Source organism: Sceloporus occidentalis, unplaced genomic scaffold (assembly GCF_023333645.1).
Source record: "Sceloporus occidentalis isolate IW3139 unplaced genomic scaffold, rSceOcc1.0.p SCAF_71, whole genome shotgun sequence".
Taxonomy (NCBI): Eukaryota; Metazoa; Chordata; class Lepidosauria; order Squamata; family Phrynosomatidae; genus Sceloporus; species Sceloporus occidentalis.
This window is the reverse complement of record NW_028317051.1, coordinates 3,894,588-3,915,404: the sequence shown is the minus strand read 5'-3', so window position 1 is coordinate 3,915,404 and position 20,817 is coordinate 3,894,588. Positions and strand designations below refer to the sequence as shown.

Sequence of the window (20,817 nt, the reverse complement as noted above, 5' to 3'; positions counted from 1 at the left end):
TTCCAATTGATCTGTACCTGCATAGCTTGGTTTGTGTGTTCTTCTGTAGATCCATATCTGCTATGCTATGTTTCCATACATTATTTATGTATACCTGCAAATACAGGGTTTGTATGTCTTGTTTAGTTGATTAATACCTGCAATGCTGTTTCCATGTATTGATTTGATCTATACCTGCAATGCTACATTTCATATATTATTATTGTATACATGCAAATACAGGATTTGTATGTCTGATTCTGTTTATTTGATATATACCTTCAGTGCTGAGATCACAAGTGAATTTCAATTGATCTATACACGCAAAGCTGGGTTTGTGTGTTAATGTGTTGATCTATACCTGCTATCGGCAGCAGGGTCCAATATTTATATATATATTTATATATATATAGGCAGCAGGGACTAATATTAGGCCCTGAAATCATTTAGTGGAAAAGTTACGGTATTGTGTTGTTTAAAGGATTTCAAGGATTAGTCGTACTAAATTGTGGCTTCAGGCTTCCCATGTTGAATGATCAAGTATTGTATTGTCCAATAACAAAAGTATCATTCCATAGCACATTACTTTTGGCAATATATATATATATATATATATATATATATATCTATATATATTTGTGTGTGTGTGTTTTTTCAGTGGTATGATTAAATGGTGGAAATTATTAATGCCCCCCCAGTTTGACTGTGGTATCTTGTGTGCCCCCCCTATATATTGTTTCTAGAGTCGCCACTGTGGCCGAATGAACCCCTTCTGGATATTCTCCTCGATGTATTGAGCGAGAGAACGGTTCTCTAGTTCAGACAAGAGTTCATGATATTGCGGAGGAACGAGTAATGGGGGATTGTCTCATGGAGACTCGAGCACTGCATGGGTGGCACGGTAACTCTGGAGGCATGAGGTTTGGCAGAAGGCACCCCACACAGGAATCTGTCTTGCTTTTTAGTCAATAGTAGGGTTATGACAGCCAAGGTAGCCCCAAAATCAATGGTATGTGGGGACTGTGAGAAATGGACTCCACGTGAAGAACTCCTAAGGTCATCTGAATGCGTATAGTGGAGTGAGACACAACCCCTGACCTGAGAGGAGAGTCATCCAATGCGGAAATAGGTATAGAATGGCTACAGGGAATAAGCGGAGTACCCATGCTTTTAGCCCAAGTGGAGTCAATAAAGTTCCTGGCTGCGCCCGAATCTATGAAGGCTTGTGTGGCCACTTGGTGGCCTGTCCACTGGCGAGTAGCAGGATCTAACAATCCTGCTACAGTCTGTTTTAAACAGGAGGTGTTATAGAAAAAATGCTCAATGGACCACCTCCGAATTCCACTAAGCATTGGCGTTTCCCCTGCTCCCGGGAGCAGGATAAAACTCTGTAACCCTTCTGACCACAGTATAGGCAGAGTCCTAGTACCCAGCGGCATCTCTCCTCCTCCTCAGACAGATGCAGAATGGGACTGATCTCCATGGGTTCCTCCACAGAAGCAGCAGCGTTATCAGGAGAAGGTGGCAAGTATACAAAAGGCTGAAAGGGACGAGGTCGTCTCTCTCGTTTTCTCTCCTGCTTACGTTCTTGGCCTCGGTCATCCAACTTGAGACAAAAGGCAATGAGATTGTCTAAATTCTCTGGAAGGTCAGGGCATCCTTCAGATGGTCGTTAAGCCCTCTCTAAAATGCCGCTCTTAGAGCCACATTGTTCCACTTAGTCGTATAAGCTAAGGTACGGAATTCTACAGGATATTGGGTGACAGTTCTCTCTACCTAATGTATTAGCTTGCCTTAGTCTGTCAATTCTAGTCTTGTCATACCCTTTAAATATATGAATTGTAAGAAGTGCTGTGTAAATTGTTGGTGCTATATAAATAAAAGATAATACTCATAATAATTTAGCTTTGACTACAGCTTTAAACAGTTCTCTTTTTTATTCCTATAAATATTTTTTTAACTATGTGCACCTCTCCAAAATTTTTGAGGTTGAGCTACGCCCGCAGTAATTTGTCTAATAGCTCCATATCAATTTAACCTTTTATTTTACTTTATAGCTTTCATGACAAGGAAAAATATTACTTTTATGGAAGCAAAGTGTCTCTTTCAAAGCAAATGTTGCTGATCAATAAACAAAAGAATAAACATGACATAACCCTAAGTTATATAGCTTTATAATCCATTTTAATTAATTCATGCATATGAAAACTGTTCCTTGGTATGAAAGAAATGTAAAACTAATTTAATTTAAGCAAATTAATTCTGTAAACTAGCTAATTAAATTTTGTAAAAGAGTCAGTTTATTAGTAAGCCTGTACAAAGGCTGATGTAAAATATTCTTGTCATATCTAGTAGACTGACAGACACTTTCTATGTGTATCCATATTTACCATGCTGGAATCCTAACACTCAGCCAGCGTTATAAAGCCATCTGAATAAACCAACAACCTATACAGAAAATCCTGACTGAATCAACTCATCCCTATCCAAGCAGTCCTCTCCTACTGTTTTCCTTCCCCCTCAACCACTGACTAGACTGTAAACTCACAAGAGCAGGGCCCTCTTCTCAACAAACTTCTCAAACCTTCTAATTTCTATGCTTTTACAGTGGAAAGGTAAACATACACACAGCAGATACAGTATAGGAAAAGTATTACATAATAGCATATGACACCCTGCAGGAGAGAGGGGGTATGTATGTTTGAGTACATGTAAGAATTAATGTGTATGTAAGCATGAATGTCTATGTATTAATGTGTATGAGCATGAATGTCTATGTATCAGCGGGTGTGAGCATGAATGTCTATGTATAAGTGAGTGTGAGCATGAATGACTTTACGTAAGTGCATGTGAGCATGAATGTCCAAGTATGTGTGAGCATCAGTGTCCATGTATAAGTGCGTGTGAGCATGAATGTCTAAGTGTATTTGTGCATGAATGTCTACAGTGGATATAAAAAGTCTACACACCCCTGTTAAAATGCCAGGTTCTTCTGATGTTAAAGAATGAGACAAAAATAAATCATGTCAGAACTTTTTCCACTTGAATGTGACCTATAACATGAACACTTCAATTGCAAAACAAACTGAAGTCTTTGAGGGGGTGTGTAGACTTTTTATATCCACTGTATGGATAAGTGCAAGTGAGCATGAGTGTCAATGTATGTGTCTATGTATAAGTGTATTTGTGAATAAATGTCTGCGTATGTGCGCAGGGATTTGATGTCATATGCCGGCGCCCAGCACTGAACCCACGCCCACTGCTAGACCAAAAAATTGTTTTTTAAAGAAGATAGAAAAGTAAGGAAAAGAAGAGGAGTAGGAGGCAAAACAGACTAAAACAAAAGAAGAAAATGTAGGGGAGAGAAAGAGGAGCTGCAGGAGAAGAGACAGAGACACACAGGAAAGGTAAGGAAACATCGTGAGAGTGTTAAATAGCATGAAGCATGTGTGTATCGGCCCTCTGATGGTGGTACACAATATCTCCCATCACTGATGGGAGTTATTGTATACTACCATCAGTGCCTGGCACAGCATCAAGTGATGGCAGTTAAGGTATACAGTGCACCTAACCCTATCACTATATACTGAGCCAGGCACTAATGGTGGTGCCAGTGTCTGCCTCAGTAAATAGTGATGTCAGTTATGCTGTACCACCTTCAGTGTCTGGCACAATATATAGTGATGGCAGTTATGCTCTACCACCTTCAGTGTCTGGCATAATATATTGATGGCAGTTTTGCTGTAACACTGTTAATATCTGGCTCAGTGTAAAGTAATGGCAGTTATGCTGTACTACCGTCAATGTCTGACTCAGTATATAGTGAGGGCAGTTATGCTGTACCACTATCAATGTCTTACTCAGTATATAGTGATGGCAATTATTTACTGTTATATTTTTCAGATTGATTTTCTGTATTTATAATTTTATGAGAATTATTTTTCAATTGCTGCCAATAGTATTTAATATATATTTAATTAAAATTATGTTTATGTGATGGGTTAAAACCACAACAGTTTAAAAGTTACTACAAATACTGAAAAACTGATATGAGGCACAATTAGAGGCATGGTCATGATGGGGTGTGGCTAAGGGAGGGGCATCACCACAGAAGGCCCATGCCTTTTTGTTGCCTGGGGCCCTGGATGTTCTTAGTCTGCCCCTGGTTACACTCCTAAAGGAGTATACTCCAGGTATTTTTGAGGGTGTTGACATTTCCAGACAAAAAATGCAATCCCTCTCTGAGAAATTTCTACACATAAAAAAATTTCAGGAAGACATAAAATATATAGTGTATATAAAATTTCCATACTCTCTCCATCTATTCAATAGCCTCCCTGCGTTTTATTCTAGGGATGCACCAAAATTTTGGACCAAAACATTCACGGTTCACTAAGCCAAAACCGAAAATGACCCCCTACCTTTAAAAATAATAATAAAAACTCACATTTTTAATAAAAGTAGGTAACACACCACAACTGGACAAAAAAAATTAGCAATATGACTTGGCATGATAGGAGTGTGATTGCTAACAGCAATCACACTCCTATCATACCCAGGCAACCAGTAAATGCTGGTACCTAGGCATGATGGGACTGTGCTTGCTGTTAGCAATCACACTCCTATCATGCCAAGTCAGCCAGTACATGCTGGTACAGGGTGGCTGTAAGTGATGTGCAGACCCGATATTGCTGGCAGCACCAATACACAAAGGGGGCAGCTAGCTAGGTTTCAGCATGTACTGGCTGACTTGGCATGATAGGAGTGTGATTGCTAACAGCAATCACAGTCCCATCATGCCTAGGTTCCAGCACTTACACATCCAACCAGTAAATGCTGGAACCTCGGCATGATGGGACTGTGATTGCTGTTAGCAATCACACTCCAATCATGCCAAGTCAGCCAGTACATGCTGGTTCAGGATGGCTGTAAGTGATGTGCAGACCCCATACTTCTGGCAGCATCAATACACAAGGGGGCAGCTAGCTAGGTTTCAGCATGTACTGGCTGACTTGGCATGATAGGAGTGTGATTGCTAACAGCAATCACAGTCCCATCATGCCTAGGTTCCAGCACTTACACATCCAACCAGTAAATGCTGGAACCTCGGCATGATGGGACTGTGATTGCTGTTAGCAATCACACTCCTATCATGCCAAGTCAGCCAGTACATGCTGGTACAGGGTGGCTGTAAGTGATGTGCAGACCCCATACTGCTGGCAGCATCAATACACAAGGGGGGCAGCTAGCCAGGTTTCAGCATGTGCTGGCTGACTTGTCATGATAGGAGTGTGATTGCTAACAGAGGAAAACTTTCTATTAGCATGTTAATCTAACCCCACCCACAAGACTAGTGGAATGCCCAGTTGAAGAATAAAAAAAAATAATAACAAACACTCAATATGCATGAGTTGAGATGACATGTTGAAGACAGGGGAAAATGGAGAGCACATTGGTTAAGAAAGTCTTCAAAATGCAGAGGGTTTACATTTTACTTCTTTGGAAGAAGCAAGGCGCTGAGGCCTGGCTGCTTGTTAGCAACGCGGGAGCAGGATGACATGGTGCTCAAACAGAGGAAGCTGTAGGTAGAGCAGGAGCCAAACTACAGAGGAGATCAGCCATCCTGTATGGGGCCCAACTTCACGAGGGCTCCCCTGCCACAGTCCCACCCTAGTATACTGCCCATACCACATACCTTCCTTGCATACTGATACATTATTTTCAAGGTACAGTAAGTGCTTTTTTAACATGGGTGAATCTTTGAGAAAAGGGGGTGGGCTTTTGCATGGCCCATTGAAGGACTAACATGATGGGTCATGATGGGATAAGGGCCACGAGGCTGATATTGGCCTAAATGCCTCTAATGGAAGCCCTCAAATTAATTAAACCATATTGTTACGAATATCCATTTTCTTTATATATCTCAAACAACATACCCACATTACACTGCAATTTGCCAACATATATAACTATTGCTACTTTGTAAGGCTCTGGGAATGTATACATCATATAGATATATATATATATATATTTTTTTTAATTTCTCTTACTATTTCAATTTTGAAAATTGTTAAAAAAAACCCAAAGCATTGTGTGTTGGCATATCCACACAACATGTTGGGTCATAAACACATTCAATAGGGCTTCTTTTGTCCCTATTAGTTACTCTGAAAACTACTAGTCTCAAAGTAACTAATTGAAAATGTTTATAGCCCAACAACAGTTTTAAGTAAAAGTACAAACGTTTATCAACCAACCAGCCTATTGAAAGTAGTTTTCTTGGAGTTCCTACTAAAATATATAGTGTACACCAGCTGCCAATTAAGTCCTTTGCTGTGTATGCACTTTATGATATTTAAATAGCTGGGCTGGTGCACACCACTCAGCCGCCCCATCAGTACAGATAGATAAAAATAAGTGTGAGTGAATGAGAGTGTGAGAGAGAATCAGTGAGAGTGAAAGCAACAAAAGCCATGAAATGCAAACAAAAATTCTGAGATCTCTGCTTAGTTTTTGTTTGTTGCATTGGGAATCCCTCCTCATTTTCAAACATTCTTACAGATTAACGAAATTAATACATTTAGTTAAAATTAAAATTCATACAAATCTGAATGCACAAATCTAATAACGACTTGGCTAGTGGTGTTACTTTCTGGCGCTGCTAATAGCACTACACATAATTACTGTTCCGCTTTTTCCCCACACCAAAATCCCTGCCTAGTGCCTATGTAAAGTAAAGCGTTCTATAGACATTTTTAAATGCCATAGTCTCTGTTTTACAAAGAGGAGTAACTGGGTGTCCATGGGTACACGTAGATTGTAGCTTGGAGGAGAAACCCACAGAATTGGTGGCAAAAAGCTCTAACAAATAAAGATGTATCAACAGATACTCAGTGTAATAAATGACAGGCCTCCCTCTCCTCGTATCTAGTGGTCTAGTTAACAGGGAAAATATTGCCATTTGCAATGTTGCAAATCCAAAACTTGATTTATTTATTACAGTAATACCACATTTTGCACCATATAGAGCCTAATCATAGTGGGCAAAAGGCTCTAGAAGGTTTCGGGGTTCCTGTGGATCGTTCTGTGAATGTTCCAGCAGCCCCTTTACGAGTCCAATATTTGTACACTGCTGTGGGAGCAAACATTTTTTACCTAGCTCTACAAGGCCTGCAATTCCCACTGCTCTTTTCCAGTACCTCAATAGGACTTGTAAACCACCCCCCCCCCCACACTCCAGGCTAAAAATATGGTAATTTAGGAGGATTCTAAGTCCAAGTGCTAATATAAGCCAATATTGATATTGTGATATTTTAATATTTTGGCATTTGCCGATAAAGATATATATTGTGATCTATAACACCAAAGAGGCCATGTCAATGAATAATGCTGCCGAGCTGTTGTATTACCCCAGGTATGTAAACTTTAGTCTAGTTTCCTCTAACAATCATTTGTAGGCAATAAGGTTGTTGGCGTCTGCACTTTGTTTAGAATTATCCTGAAGTTGAATGTTGTGCTAAAAAAAAAAGCAAACTCTACATTCTAGTGTTTTCATTTGTAACGTTTGTGCACGTGAAAAAGAATAAATGTTGAGGTAAATAGCTGACTTTTCTTGGTAGTCTTGCACCCCTGACTAGCAAAACCAGTCTTTACATTTCAATCTACATAAACAGAAAAGACAGGTGGGAAACATGAGGAGGGGTGGGGTGTTGGGCACCAAGACAAAGGTTTGTCATTAGAAATCACAAGGTTCAGGGGTAAGCAAAATGTCCGTACCCACACACCATTGTCCATGACAAGGCTTTTGGAAGTCATTGTTGCTAACGGAGCGTTTTGTCAGATGTCCTCCACAAATAATGTTGTTGCTTATACCTACCTCTGAACTGGTTCTGTCCATGATTGGATACTGACAAACATTTCTGAAGGCAAATAAAATAGAAAGCTCCTAGTTTCGCGATGTCCGCATGAACATTAAACTAGTTAGTCGGTTCCATGTTCAGAACTTTGCCATACAATTACTCTTTGATTAATAAATGAAGCCTCGGGGTTTTCTTAGGTTTGGAATTTAAATAAGTAACGCCATGAAAAGGATTGGTGTCTTGTCAGGTGATACAATTTCTCCCCAGAGATCAGATATATTTGAGAATAATGTAGTATTTATGGTGATAGCTGTGGTATGCACTGCCAGGTATGACCAGTGAGTGGCGCACTCACTACTAACCTATCTCGCAACGCAGGCGCGCCCCCTAGTGACCGCTTCACATCACAACTGTCCCTGCTCCTCCCCCTCTCCCTTCGCTCCGGTCGATGGCCAGAAACGTCCAATCATCCACGCTACCTTCAGGTCACATGGCGTTGAGCGGACCAATCACAGACGAGAGGCCGAGCAGGCACCTCGGCCGCCATTAAAGAAAGGAATCTGTGAATTCAAATGGGAAACCTGCCCCAACCCTGATCCTATTATTTATTATTAGTTATTCCCTTTTATTATCTATATATTTTTATTTTTTTTTTTAAACGAAGAACCGGGACGAAGGATCGAATACGGGTAACAGCTTCAGCAACTACTTCTGTCTACGCAAGAGGAGAAACAGAAAGGAGGAGGGGAGAGGAAAATGGCGAACCTCTGAGAAAAAGAAGCTGATAAACACCCGGAGCCCTTAGCCATCTGTCTGAGTTTGGACTCGTGGATTCGTGTGGCCCTTCGCCTAACCCCAGTGACTTGGTCTTCCCCCTCGGTGGGGCCCCGCGGCCTCCCTACGCTCCGGTGTCCGGGCGGTTCCCGCCATGCTCTGCGCCCCGAGCCGGGGGAACAGCGGCGGGGGAGGGAGGACTCAGACGCCGCCCGGATACCGGTGCCTGTAACGCCAGGACTCCGATCCCTGGAGGACGCACACACACGCCGCAGCGTTTGAATGTCTGGACGGTGCCCTTCATTATACGGTCAGGAGAGTGAATAGCAACTATCCCTATCGCCAGGACACCGTGCAGAGCCACCTCCACAGCGCCGGTAGCACCGTGCATCACCGACAAGTCACGATCATTGCATAAAAGCGCCGGTGACCCCCCACCGATTAACACCCAGCCGCCCCCTCCTCCTGCCGCCGATCTCATGCAGTGAGGAGGGCAGCCAGCTATTTGCACTCTGATTTATGTAAAGTTACCCCTCTCCAGACATTGGCGTTGCGGACGAGTTTGATTTTTAAATAGATTTTTTTGTTCTCGCCTCCCTTTCATTCTCTGGGATTAGCTTCTCGTCGGCATTTTTTTTTGTGTTTTCCCTGGCTGGGGTGTATTTTATTTTTACGCCAGTAGCAGGAGTTGGCTGTGCGGCAGCAGCTGCTGGGATTCTCTTGTCTTTTCTTGTTCGGGGTGGGATAATGGCGTGTGTTTTCTGGCTGTGAGGATGAGTTCATGTTTTGTGCCGAACGGGGCCAGTCTGGAGGATTGCCACTCCAACCTCTTCTGTCTGGTGAGTATGTAGCCGGGACATGGGGCGCACAGCCACCGGCAACCAGGAGCCGTGCCTGATCCAAGCACATGGAATGTCACAAGTCAACTATATGTATCTATATGTATCTGTATGCATGTATGGCTCGCTCACATACAGTGGAATGGGGGTTAACAGGTCACAGAAGGCGTGATCATGTCCAAGTCCATAAGCATGTGTGCAGTCATCCATGTGCCTTTTGTGTACCTATAAATATCGTTGCCTGCGTTTGTAGCGCATCTGGATGCATGTACATGTCGTATGTAAACACGCTGTACCCCCGTCTGTCTGCTTCTAAATATAGTGTAGGTGCCGGCACAACTCGCACGTCCAGGCTTCCTACACCTTTTTTGTTGTTGCTGATGTGACAAACCATTTGGTGTTTCACGGTTTGCCTGTGTGATCACTGGCGTGTGATCATGCGAGTCACGCTTTCCTTTTAATATGTTATCGTCCCCGAATAGAAACACATCGGTGGTCCCGTTTCCCATAGTAAGCAAGCGGCATCTAAATAGTACCGGAGTTGGCAAAAGTTGCCCCCAGGTTACGCTCAACCCAGAATCGGTGCCTTATTTTATTCGTGTCTCCATCCCCGACTCCGCACAAGTTAGTTTATGACACGGCCCCTTAGTTCGTGCTGTCTGATCACTTTTCCCTAAATCTTGTTGTTTTGTTTTGTGGCGACACATAATTGCCTGGTAACTGATCTAAGAATCCATTATTCAGCTGTCTGTCTCCGCTATGTTCCCTGTCTGTAGACCTGTCTCCGCTAAGTCTCTATTTAGCCCTCCCTGTCTTCTCTGAGGGAGTGGAGCCTGGGAAGGAGGAGGCAGGAAGCAGCCATTTTCCTGGCTGGCCTGCTGGGCTAGGCCCAGGCTTTATGATCCCATAACACCCCTCCCCTTTCTGTATCCCCAACTGCCCTCTGCTAGCCATCTTTTCCGTCCTCATGCACTTCCGAGCCTTCGCGCTTGCCCATGCTTCTTGTCGCCTTCTCTGGCAATCCACACTCTTCCTTCTCCGGTTCTTTTGTATTTCCGTCATTCCCATTTCAATTTCACTTTATTTACCGAATGTCCTTTTTTTTTTCTCTCCTTTTGGCACGTTGTGATTAAATAAACCCTTCATCGCATTCAAAGTTAGGATTTACAAAAAGGTTAACATTATTTTAGTACTTTAGTAGTGTCACAGGTACAATTCTTTACAATATTCAAGAATAGCGTTAGTGATCCAAAGAAGGTATATTATAAATGTTTAAACACAGTTATAGTTTGATGCTATGTGTGTGTGTGTGTATGTGTGTATATATATATATATATATATATATATATCAAATTGGAACAAAGTATCCTGAAGTGTACAGCTGAAGGGACGTAAGGTGGTGTATCATCATTTTAACAATGGTTTTATTGCTTTTTAAGGATAAACGCCCCCCCTTGGACTATTCTGGCCCTTATTACTTGGACTTCTCTCTGTGTAGTTATTCGTATAGTTGGCATTAATGTGGCTTCAGAAGCTTGCCTTGCTTTCACCCCCCACAGCGCACATACATCCCCTGCCGAACTTACAAAATTAGCTCTATTAGTGCGACTGCATCTCAGAAAAATGGCGGCAGGAATCGGCAGTGCTAAGTTGGCCGCGCTTTAGGCTTTGGAAGGTTTATTTAAATTTATTTTTACCATCCTGTGCCTTCAGAAGGACATAACCTATAAAGCACCAAGTTTGCTGTCTTGGGGTGGAAGTATGGCCCCCGTCCTCTTCCTTACAGCTTCCCATAGTCCCTGCGTAAAGCAGCGAGTGCGTTCCGCCATCCAGTGGGATAGTTGTAGTTGGATGTAGCCCCCGTGCTGCCTATGTTTAGTTCTGATTAATGAGATGAAAACATTCGCCTCCCCTCCCCCTTCTTTGTGTCCCTGGAAGGGAAGTCAAAATGAGGCTAGAATTCCAGCTGTTACTAAGTGATCCCAATGTTAAACCATGAGATCTTCTTATTGTAGCCTTTCAAGTAATTATAGTGAAGGAATGTTCTTCTCCCAGCCGGGCAGCTCATCTTTCTGGCCCGCAAATGAAGCAATAAAGGGAGAAACGCTTTTATTCAGTCTGGGGCGCTGAAGCTCGTTCCTTCAATTGCGATGTCAACTACTTCGACTTAAATATACTCAACTTTTATTAACTACCGTCATTCTGCGACATGTTATAAAATGTTTGTAGCCGCTTTCAAAAAGTTTCAGCAGCTACTAATAAGCAGTGTCCAGGACAGTAAATAAGTATGATGATGTGCAAAAGGAGAGCTTCTAAGCCATTAGACCCATTTATAGTGCAGGAAGTGCCCAGGCATTCATTTATTTTCTGGTTCCAAATTTATGGCTTTCCAGATAATACGTATACAGTAGATGGTACAGATTTCACGGGATCTTCTTGGTATAGCGCTTCCTCAGTGCCAAGATTTCATTCTGCTTTTGTGGTATGTTTTGAGTGATCCGTTACTTAACAAACCAAAAAATGTCTTTTTCAGGCTGATCTCACGGGGATCAAATGGAGACGGTATTTATGGAACGGCCCTACGTCTGCCCCAATCCTCTTTCCGGTGACGGAAGAGGATCCGATTTTGAGCAGCTTCAGCCGATGCTTGAAGGCAGATGTTCTCAGCGTATGGAGACGTGATCAGCGTCCTGGGCGCAGGGAGCTATGGATATTTTGGTGGGGAGAGGACCCAAATTTTGCTGACCTGATACATCATGACCTGGCAGGTAAGATACGCTTTGTCAGTGTACCGCTATGTAGCACTGACATTCAAAGTGTGGAGTAACCATAGTCATCAATCGCCTGAAATGACCACTTTTCTTTTGTAGGTCTGGAGTAGTGGAATTGTTTGTTTGGGTTTTGTTCTGTTAAGCTTTGCAGTGCGTTTGGTACAATTGTTTGTACAATACTATGTAAGGATAAAATGTATGTCATTTCACAATGGGATGATCTTTATACTGTTGAGCAGGTAAAAAAAAAAATCTTCTGGAACTGAAGGCTCAGTCGTGGAATTTTTTCATTTGCCATACCTGTTTTTTTATTCACTTATTTTTTTTTTACTACATTGAAATGTCTCTAGCCCTTTCCTGCCCAGCAGTGATTCTTTCCCTCAGTGTTGTTGAGTGAAAAGCTGTCTGTGTAGTTGAATCGGTTTTTAATGATTTAATATTTTTAATCTACAAAAAGGGAATCTGACCTTTATTATTTAATTGATTTATATATATATGTGTGTGTGTTCATTAGGGATAAATAGATACATAAAGACTATAGTGAAAAGCTAAACCACGTGGAATGTCCCGCCGTGCCTCTATATACATATCCTTTATGGGAGTAATGAAATAGTATATCGAGAATATAGGTCAATATGTTTTGATTGAACACTTTATTATTGCAACTATATTATGCAAAGCTTCATTACAGGCCTGCCAATACAGCAGTAACGTGTGCTGAGGTGAGCAGTAGCTGAAGTCCGTTAATATGAGCCCGTGGAAGAGCTTTGTGGCAATAGCTTGTGTAGAAGAAATGTCCGCATTGATCTCGCTAAGTGTTCATTTCTTACTTGTGAGTTAGGCTAATAGATCGTGAACCCGCACCTAAAATGTAACTCCGTGGATGTCCTGCAAGGCGTTTACCACATTTGTTTGGGAGGGGGCAGCATGTCCAAAATATCGTAACATGGTCTTTTATGGATGCTCGGTAATACTTCCTTAGTTGGCATATCATATACATTTGCAAGGCTTTCCTGCTGCTATGGCAACAATTGTTTGAATTTTTTATTTGTTTTGCCTGTGAGCAGTCCTTTTCAATCTCATGATTACTTGCCAGAATTAATAATTCCTTATCACTAATGTTATTTACTTATAAAAGTGTCAGGGTTATTTGGCAGCTACTTTGGGGCAAATGAAACATTTGATTAGAGCCCAAAAATACTTTTTGTTAATTTATATCAGTGACGATAAAAAAGAAATCACATTTAACTAAATTTCCACAATTTCTGAAAACACATGTTGCTGTTTCCATTTTTATCATTTATCTCTCAGGCCTTTAAAATGGCTAACTAAAATATTAACAAGATTATTAGAGAATATCAGAGGCTGACAGGCATCTATTATCACATTTCTGTTCTTGTAAAAGTGGTAGTAATCATGAGGTTTTTTTTCTTTTCTTTTAGAAACAGATTTCTAAATAAATTACTTTGATTAGTTTATATTCAATCATCATGCTGTCCCATGTTGACCTTTTTTTTTTTTTTTTTACTGTAAATTTAGCACATCTTGGGTCATACAATCTGAATCATTTTGCGCCAAGTTTGTCTTCACACGACAGCAGTGATTGTGAAATGAGTTTCCACTTGTGGTTTCACGTGTATTTGTTTCGTTGCTTGTTGATGTAATTCAGAGCATGTTGTAGAATTGATAGTGTCACACACACACACACACACACTATAGAAGCCGTGGAAATTGAATGCTAATCTTTTCCCAGAAAGCATGTTGACAAGGCTTCATCCCTCGATCTATGTACAATTTATATACTTGGCTATGTGCTGTATCCCAATACAAAAAATAGCCCAGGGCTCCAATTTTTTTATTTTCATTTTACGTGGCTAATTCTAGTTTTTCATTCTATAAAAGGTTTTAAGGAACATAGCATTTCTGATCATCATCAGATATTGTGGGGCATGTCTGTGTTTGTGTTAACATCTTGAAATTGAGTTGAGGATTTTAAAAATATAAGTTGTTCCCTGCCGCTTGCTCGGTACGGATTCCTGAGCATTCAGCTACGTATGCTCATTCTGTCTTCTCTTTGAATCTGTATCAATTCTTTATAATGTATACCAAACTGTTTTTAATGCTGAATGTGTGGTTTTAAATGGCATTGTTCTAGAACAGACCTGGGCAAAGCACGGCCCGCGGGCCACATCCGGCCCGCTGAATAGCTCGGACCGGCCCGCAAAGAGTGTCCTGGTGACTCACCAATGAGTCCGGTGTCCCCCCCCGCCCCGGTCACTTACCTTAAACTCCTGTGTTGGAAGCGTTTGTCTCGGGTGCCGGCGCTTTACGCTGGGCGCCGGCATATGACGTCAGACGCCGGCGATCAGCAGTGAAGCGCCGGCACCCGAGACAAACGCCTCACGCTTCCAACACAGGAGTTTAAGGTAAGTGACCGGGGCGGGGGGGGGAGATCCTGAGAAGGGGGGGTTAGGGAGTTAGAGGGGAGATACTGAGAAGGGGGGGTTAGGGAGTTAGAGGGGAGATACTGAGAAGGGGGGTTAGGGAGGGAGGTCTTACTGTGTGTGTGTGTCTTACTGTGTGTGTATCTTACTGTGTCTGTGTGTGTATCTTACTGTGTCTGTGTGTGTGTCTCACTGTGTCTGTGTGTGTCTTACTGTGTCTGTGTGTGTCTTACTGTGTCTGTGTGTGTCTTACTGTGTCTGTGTGTGTCTGTGTGTGTCTCACTGTGTCTGTGTGTGTCTCACTGTGTCTGTGTGTGTCTTACTGTGTCTGTGTGTATCTTACTGTGTCTGTGTGTGTCTCACTGTGTCTGTGTGTGTCTCACTGTGTCTGTGTGTCTCACTGTGTCTGTGTGTGTCTCACTGTGTCTGTGTGTGTCTCACTGTGTCTGTGTGTGTCTCACTGTGTCTGTGTGTGTCTTACTGTGTCTCACTGTGTCTGTGTGTGTCTCACTGTGTCTGTGTGTGTCTCACTGTGTCTGTGTGTGTCTCACTGTGTCTGTGTGTATCTCACTGTGTCTGTGTGTGTCTCACTGTGTCTGTGTGTGTCTTACTGCGTGTGTCTTACTGCGTGTGTCTTACTGCGTGTGTCTTACTGCGTGTGTCTTACTGCGTGTGTCTTACTGTGTTCATAGCTTATTCAGTTATTGTAATAAATATTTTAGCCCATTTTTTAGCTCAAAATATTTTTTCCTTTTTTTTCTCCTCTAAAATCTAGGTGCGTCTTATCAGCAGGTGCGTCTTATAGAGCGAAAAATACGGTATGCACTCCGAAGCCTTGTTCATTTTGTTCACTTCTGTGCTGTGCTAATAGTTATTCAGGCCTTACTTATTCAAGCACCTCTACCAATGACGTAGGCTTGAATAACTTTATTAAACAGCACATAAGTTAACAAAATGGACAAGGCTTCGGAGTTTGTAGTTTGTAGAGGTCTGGCCCTCTAAAACCATTCCAATTTCTCATGTGGCCCCATGGGAAAATTAATTGCCCACCCCTGTTCTAGAATGTCAGGAATATGTAAGTGGCTTACTAGGATTCTGGTTTGTTATTGAAACTTGTTACTATACGTGTTTGTTTTGATAGTAACAATCATTATGACTTTTTTTTTCCACTGGCCCTTTTATTGTTGGGGGCAAGACCGAAGGCTCACAGTTAACCAAAATCCGGAAGGATGCCCAGAGAATGACATGGTTCCTAAATGCGTTACTCCTGGCGTTTAGTCAGCCAGTTTTCTATAATTCTGTATCTGGTAAGTCAGTTTATAGATGGAATCTTATTGCCTTGAGCTTTTTTTCCTCCTCTGGTTTGTGAAGGACAAACTCGCCTTTATACATGGTCAGCGCTGTTGTACCTAGGCCTGGACTCGGTTCAGCCATGGCCTGTTCCCCCATGGCCTGTCCCCCAACACGCAGAGGCAAAGTGCAAACAGTTTTCGTTTAGTTTCCTTGCCATCACTAAAGCAATTAATTGCAAATAATGGAAAGTGAGTGTGTGCCAATATTTGTAGTGTGACTTTTGCCCTTTCAAAGGCTTAAACTTGGCTTTTGAGATCATGTGACTTGATATAAAAAGTGTTGAAAGATACCGTACTTTGCTATTTGAGCATGGTGTGGTGTAATCTGTAACTTACAGAAAATCACTCTGCAGGCTGCCATTGGGTTAGAATAACTTCAAACACCCCTGCCATAGAAGAATGCATGTTAAAGTATTCTGTGAGTACATTCATATGTATTCTTCTAAAAACAAAATAAATAACAAAACTCTGCAGCTGCCTTTCACCGCCATGGACAGATGATTCTTGCCACCGATTGGCTCCTTGAAGTTGCAGGACATTTTTCCCAGTAAAATCGATGGACCCTCTTTCCACTACTCTGACCCCCCCCCCCCACCCGCTGCATTCCCTGAGTGAGGGCTGACCAGCGATATATCGTGTGTTCGGCCAAACTTCATAAAATACCTAGGGATCAGGACCAAATTATCATGGTGGCATTCTGTCATCGAATGCATTATAGTGCATACAATGGCTTCCGTGCCCCTTTTCTCGAGGAGTATACAAAATTTGCTCTTTACAAAAATACCCTCATTTGCTTGGGGCTGTAAGTATTCAACAAGCGATGTGACTTTAAACAGTTTGAAGAGTGACGAGAGTTTTTCAGATGTGGGGATGGGCAACTATTGTGGACTGGCTATGTAAACTGTATTTACTGTCTAAATATTTAACACTATATAGGACTGCTTTATGTGCTGGTACACTTGTACCCTTCTCTTGACCCCTTCACTGACCTGTAGCCCCCTGTTGTTGAACTATAAAATGTAATCTTAGTCTGTGCTATTTATATCTGTTACAGACCACAACTGATGGGTTCTTATTTATCGGTCTATTGCATGCGTGAGTTGGTGTGAGGCAACATAATTTGTTCGTAGTAGTTTGGAGTTTAAGAAGCGGGGGGAAGTTTATAAATACTATGGCTCATAGACATGTAGCTTCTGTAGTTTTGTGACAGTGATATGTTATTGCTGGGCAAGCCTGGTTTGAGCCAATTGCCTATGGTTTTTGTTATATATAGATATACTCATGGCCAAAAGTATGTGGACACCTGCTCATCTAACATAATTTCAGAATCATGAGGCAGTTGTTTCCACATTTGCTGTTATAACAGCCTCTGTTGTTCTCAGAAGGCCTTCTATTAGATATTGGGGCGTTGGTGGCAGGATTTGCTTTCTTTCAGCCATGAGATTTTTAGTGAGGTCCGGCACTGTTTGATTAGGCATACCTCGCCGTTCGTTTTCCAGTTCATCCCAAGTGTATTTTAATGGTGTGCTCTGTGCAGGTTCCTTCACACAGATCTTGACAAACCATTTCCGTAAGCACCTCACTTTGTGCCCGGGGACATGATCAAGCTGAAACAGGCCTGCCCCAAACTGATACTACAATGTTGGAAGCATAGAATCGTAATGGCACATCTTAACATAGAAGCCATGGAAAACAGTCCCAGAACATTGATCCTCTTCAAGTAGACTTTACAGTCTATGTACTCTAGCAGGTGACATTATGGCATCTGCCAGATGGCAAACCATAGTTCATCGTGCCAGCGTCCAACAGTGGCCAAGTGCTCCAGAGCCAAACTGTGTTGTGGTGTAGTAGACACTTGGAGATATTAACACTTTTGTGTGGCTTGCCCATTCTCCTAAACAACAACCATACTGCTGAACATACTTCAAGAGTCAGTGCTTGGCTGTCCTGTAAGGTTGTGTGACTTGCTCCTTCATGACTCAGCTCTTAGACAGTTTAAATTCACAACAGCAGCTCAATCATTGTGGAGATTTAACAAACAGAGTTCCTGGAAAAGTAGAATTTATGATGATGCCGCTTTGAAAGTAACGTAGCTCTGTAGTTTGGGCCATTCTACTGTTTGAGATTGCATGCCTATACTTATACACTGTTCAGGGGCAGTTGTTGCTGAAATAGATGAATCAACTTATCCGAAAGTATGTCCATGTAGTTTATGTAGGTATATTCTTGGTCAGGGGTGGGCAATTAATTTTCCCATGGGGCCACATGAGAAATTGGAATGGTTTTAGAGGGCCAGACCTCTACAAACTACAAACTCCGAAGCCTTGTCCATTTTGTTAACTTATGTGCTGTTTAATAAAGTTATTCAAGCCTACGTCATTGGTAGAGGTGCTTGAATAAGTAAGGCCTGAATAACTATTAGCACAGCACAGAAGTGAACAAAATGAACAAGGCTTCGGAGTGCATACCGTATTTTTCGCTCTATAAGACGCACCTGCTGATAAGACGCACCTAGATTTTAGAGGAGAAAAAAAAGGAAAAAATATTTTGAGCTAAAAAATGGGCTAAAATATTTATTACAATAACTGAATAAGCTATGAACACAGTAAGACACACGCAGTAAGACACACACAGACACAGTAAGACACACACAGACACAGTGAGACACACACAGACACAGTGAGACACACACAGACACAGTGAGACACACACAGACACAGTGAGACACACACAGACACAGTGAGACACACACAGACACAGTGAGACACACACAGACACAGTGAGACACACACAGACACAGTGAGACACACACAGACACAGTGAGACACACACAGACACAGTGAGACACACACAGACACAGTGAGACACACACAGACACAGTGAGACACACACAGACACAGTGAGACACACACAGACACAGTGAGACACACACAGACACAGTGAGACACACACAGACACAGTGAGACACACACAGACACAGTGAGACACACACAGTAAGACACACACACACAAACACAGTAAGACACACACACACAGTAAGACCTCCCTCCCTAACCCCCCCTTCTCAGGATCTCCCCCCCCGCCCCGGTCACTTACCTTAAACTCCTGTGTTGGAAGCGTGAGGCGTTTGTCTCGGGTGCCGGCGCTTCACTGCTGATCGCCGGCGTCTGACGTCATATGCCGGCGCCCAGCGTAAAGCGCCGGCACCCGAGACAAACGCTTCCAACACAGGAGTTTAAGGTAAGTGACCGGGGCGGGGGGGGACACCGGACTCATTGGTGAGTCACCAGGACACTCTTTGCGGGCCGGTCCGAGCTATTCAGCGGGCCGGATGTGGCCCGCGGGCCGTGCTTTGCCCAGGTCTGTTCTTGGTTCTAACTTTTCCATACAATTATTGAGACCTGTGTCATTGGAGTAAGTGGACTGGGTGGGATACAATTAAGAGTGTTAATATTTCAGTTGCACTCATAAGTTTTGCCGCTGAACTGTGAACCCTCTATTCCAGACTGTAAAACAGAAAAAAAAAATTGCCTTAATGAGTTACCTTCTGATGTATTAAGTGAACTCCATGCTTTTTGTCTCTTGGCAAGAGTCCAAGATTCCTGGGAGTAATACAGGTGCAGACTATTAAAACCAGTTTATCTTGTTTCATGTCTACTAAAATGTTACAAAATGCTTTGAAATGATTTTCCCAATAATTTAGTTGAGTGGTTAACCATTTCTGATAGATTGCAGCTTGTGGAGTTCTCTAAAAACACGTCTTTGTGATTCTCTTGATGGCTGCGGATCCTCGGATATTTTAAGCTAAATTGGTAGGTAGCCCAAGTTCTGACATTACTGGCCAGAAGCATACTCTCTATTTACAGCATGAGCTCTCAAACCACTTGGGGTCAACGTGAACTTTCAATAGTAATTTGCAGTTATCGATCTACAAGCTAACTCACATGGCTTATATTGGACGTTCTAGGTCAAGAATATGTTACTTTCCCAAGTTTTACTTTACAGTTCAGTACATTGAATAAATGTACGTAATGGTCTTGTATATATCATGGTTGCTGCTATCTTGTTGAAAGGATTATGGTAATCCTCACCCCCCCTTAACCATCTTTCCCCCTTTTGTTATGTTGCTCTCTTTAACGGAATCTCATTATGTCAGCCAGTTGACTTGCTAGATGGGCCCCGTATCTTAGATTGCATAAACTGAGTACCTTTTTAGTACCAATATCTGAGCAACTAAAGTGAAATGACCCAAGCCGTGAACAACTGATTAACTAAACATAAAGGCCTATGTCTAAATTATATTTTAAACCATTGCTTCACAAGGTGCGAAAAACTTGACTACACTGGATCCATTGTAAAGTTTGTTTTTTAATTTTCACGGTACCACCTTTTTAAAATTCTTCTTACCTCTTTTTTTGAAAGTAAGGGGAACTTTTTTGTGTTTTTCAATTTTATTCTTTAGCATTGCAAAATGTGTATATTTTGTGTGTAAATACGATGTTTCTGTAACAGTGTGTAATATGATACGCACCTGAATTAAAAGTGTTTGTATTGGGAATGCCTTGCAGTTTGGTTCTGGTGATCACCACGCGCTTTCTACTTAAGCCTGGTGTAGAGTTGCTTGCGTTTTTGTTTCTTGTTCTGTGAAGTAAGCCAGGGTCGGGGTGCATGTGTGAGACACTTGAATTTCGAACATACTTTACTTAAAAGCCAGGTAATGCGCCCAATGTTTTGTATGGGTAAGCCGTTAATATTTAATGTAGACCTGTAGCAGCTTCTTGCGTCTTTGTGCAGCGGAA

General features: G+C 42.1%; 1 protein-coding gene across 3 annotated transcripts in view; it reads left to right on the top strand.

The window, feature by feature from the left end:
* The first annotated feature begins 9,385 nt into the window (after positions 1-9,385).
* Positions 9,386-20,817, top strand: part of LOC149286279 (mediator of RNA polymerase II transcription subunit 13-like) — a 49,361-nt gene continuing 37,929 nt past the window's right edge. For all 3 annotated transcript variants that reach the window (XM_089494280.1, XM_089494279.1, XM_089494278.1), the window contains exons 1-2: positions 9,386-9,451; positions 11,985-12,219. In XM_089494280.1, coding sequence (XP_089350406.1) covers positions 9,386-9,451; positions 11,985-12,219 — 301 coding nt within the window. The remainder of the gene's footprint in view (positions 9,452-11,984; positions 12,220-20,817) is intronic.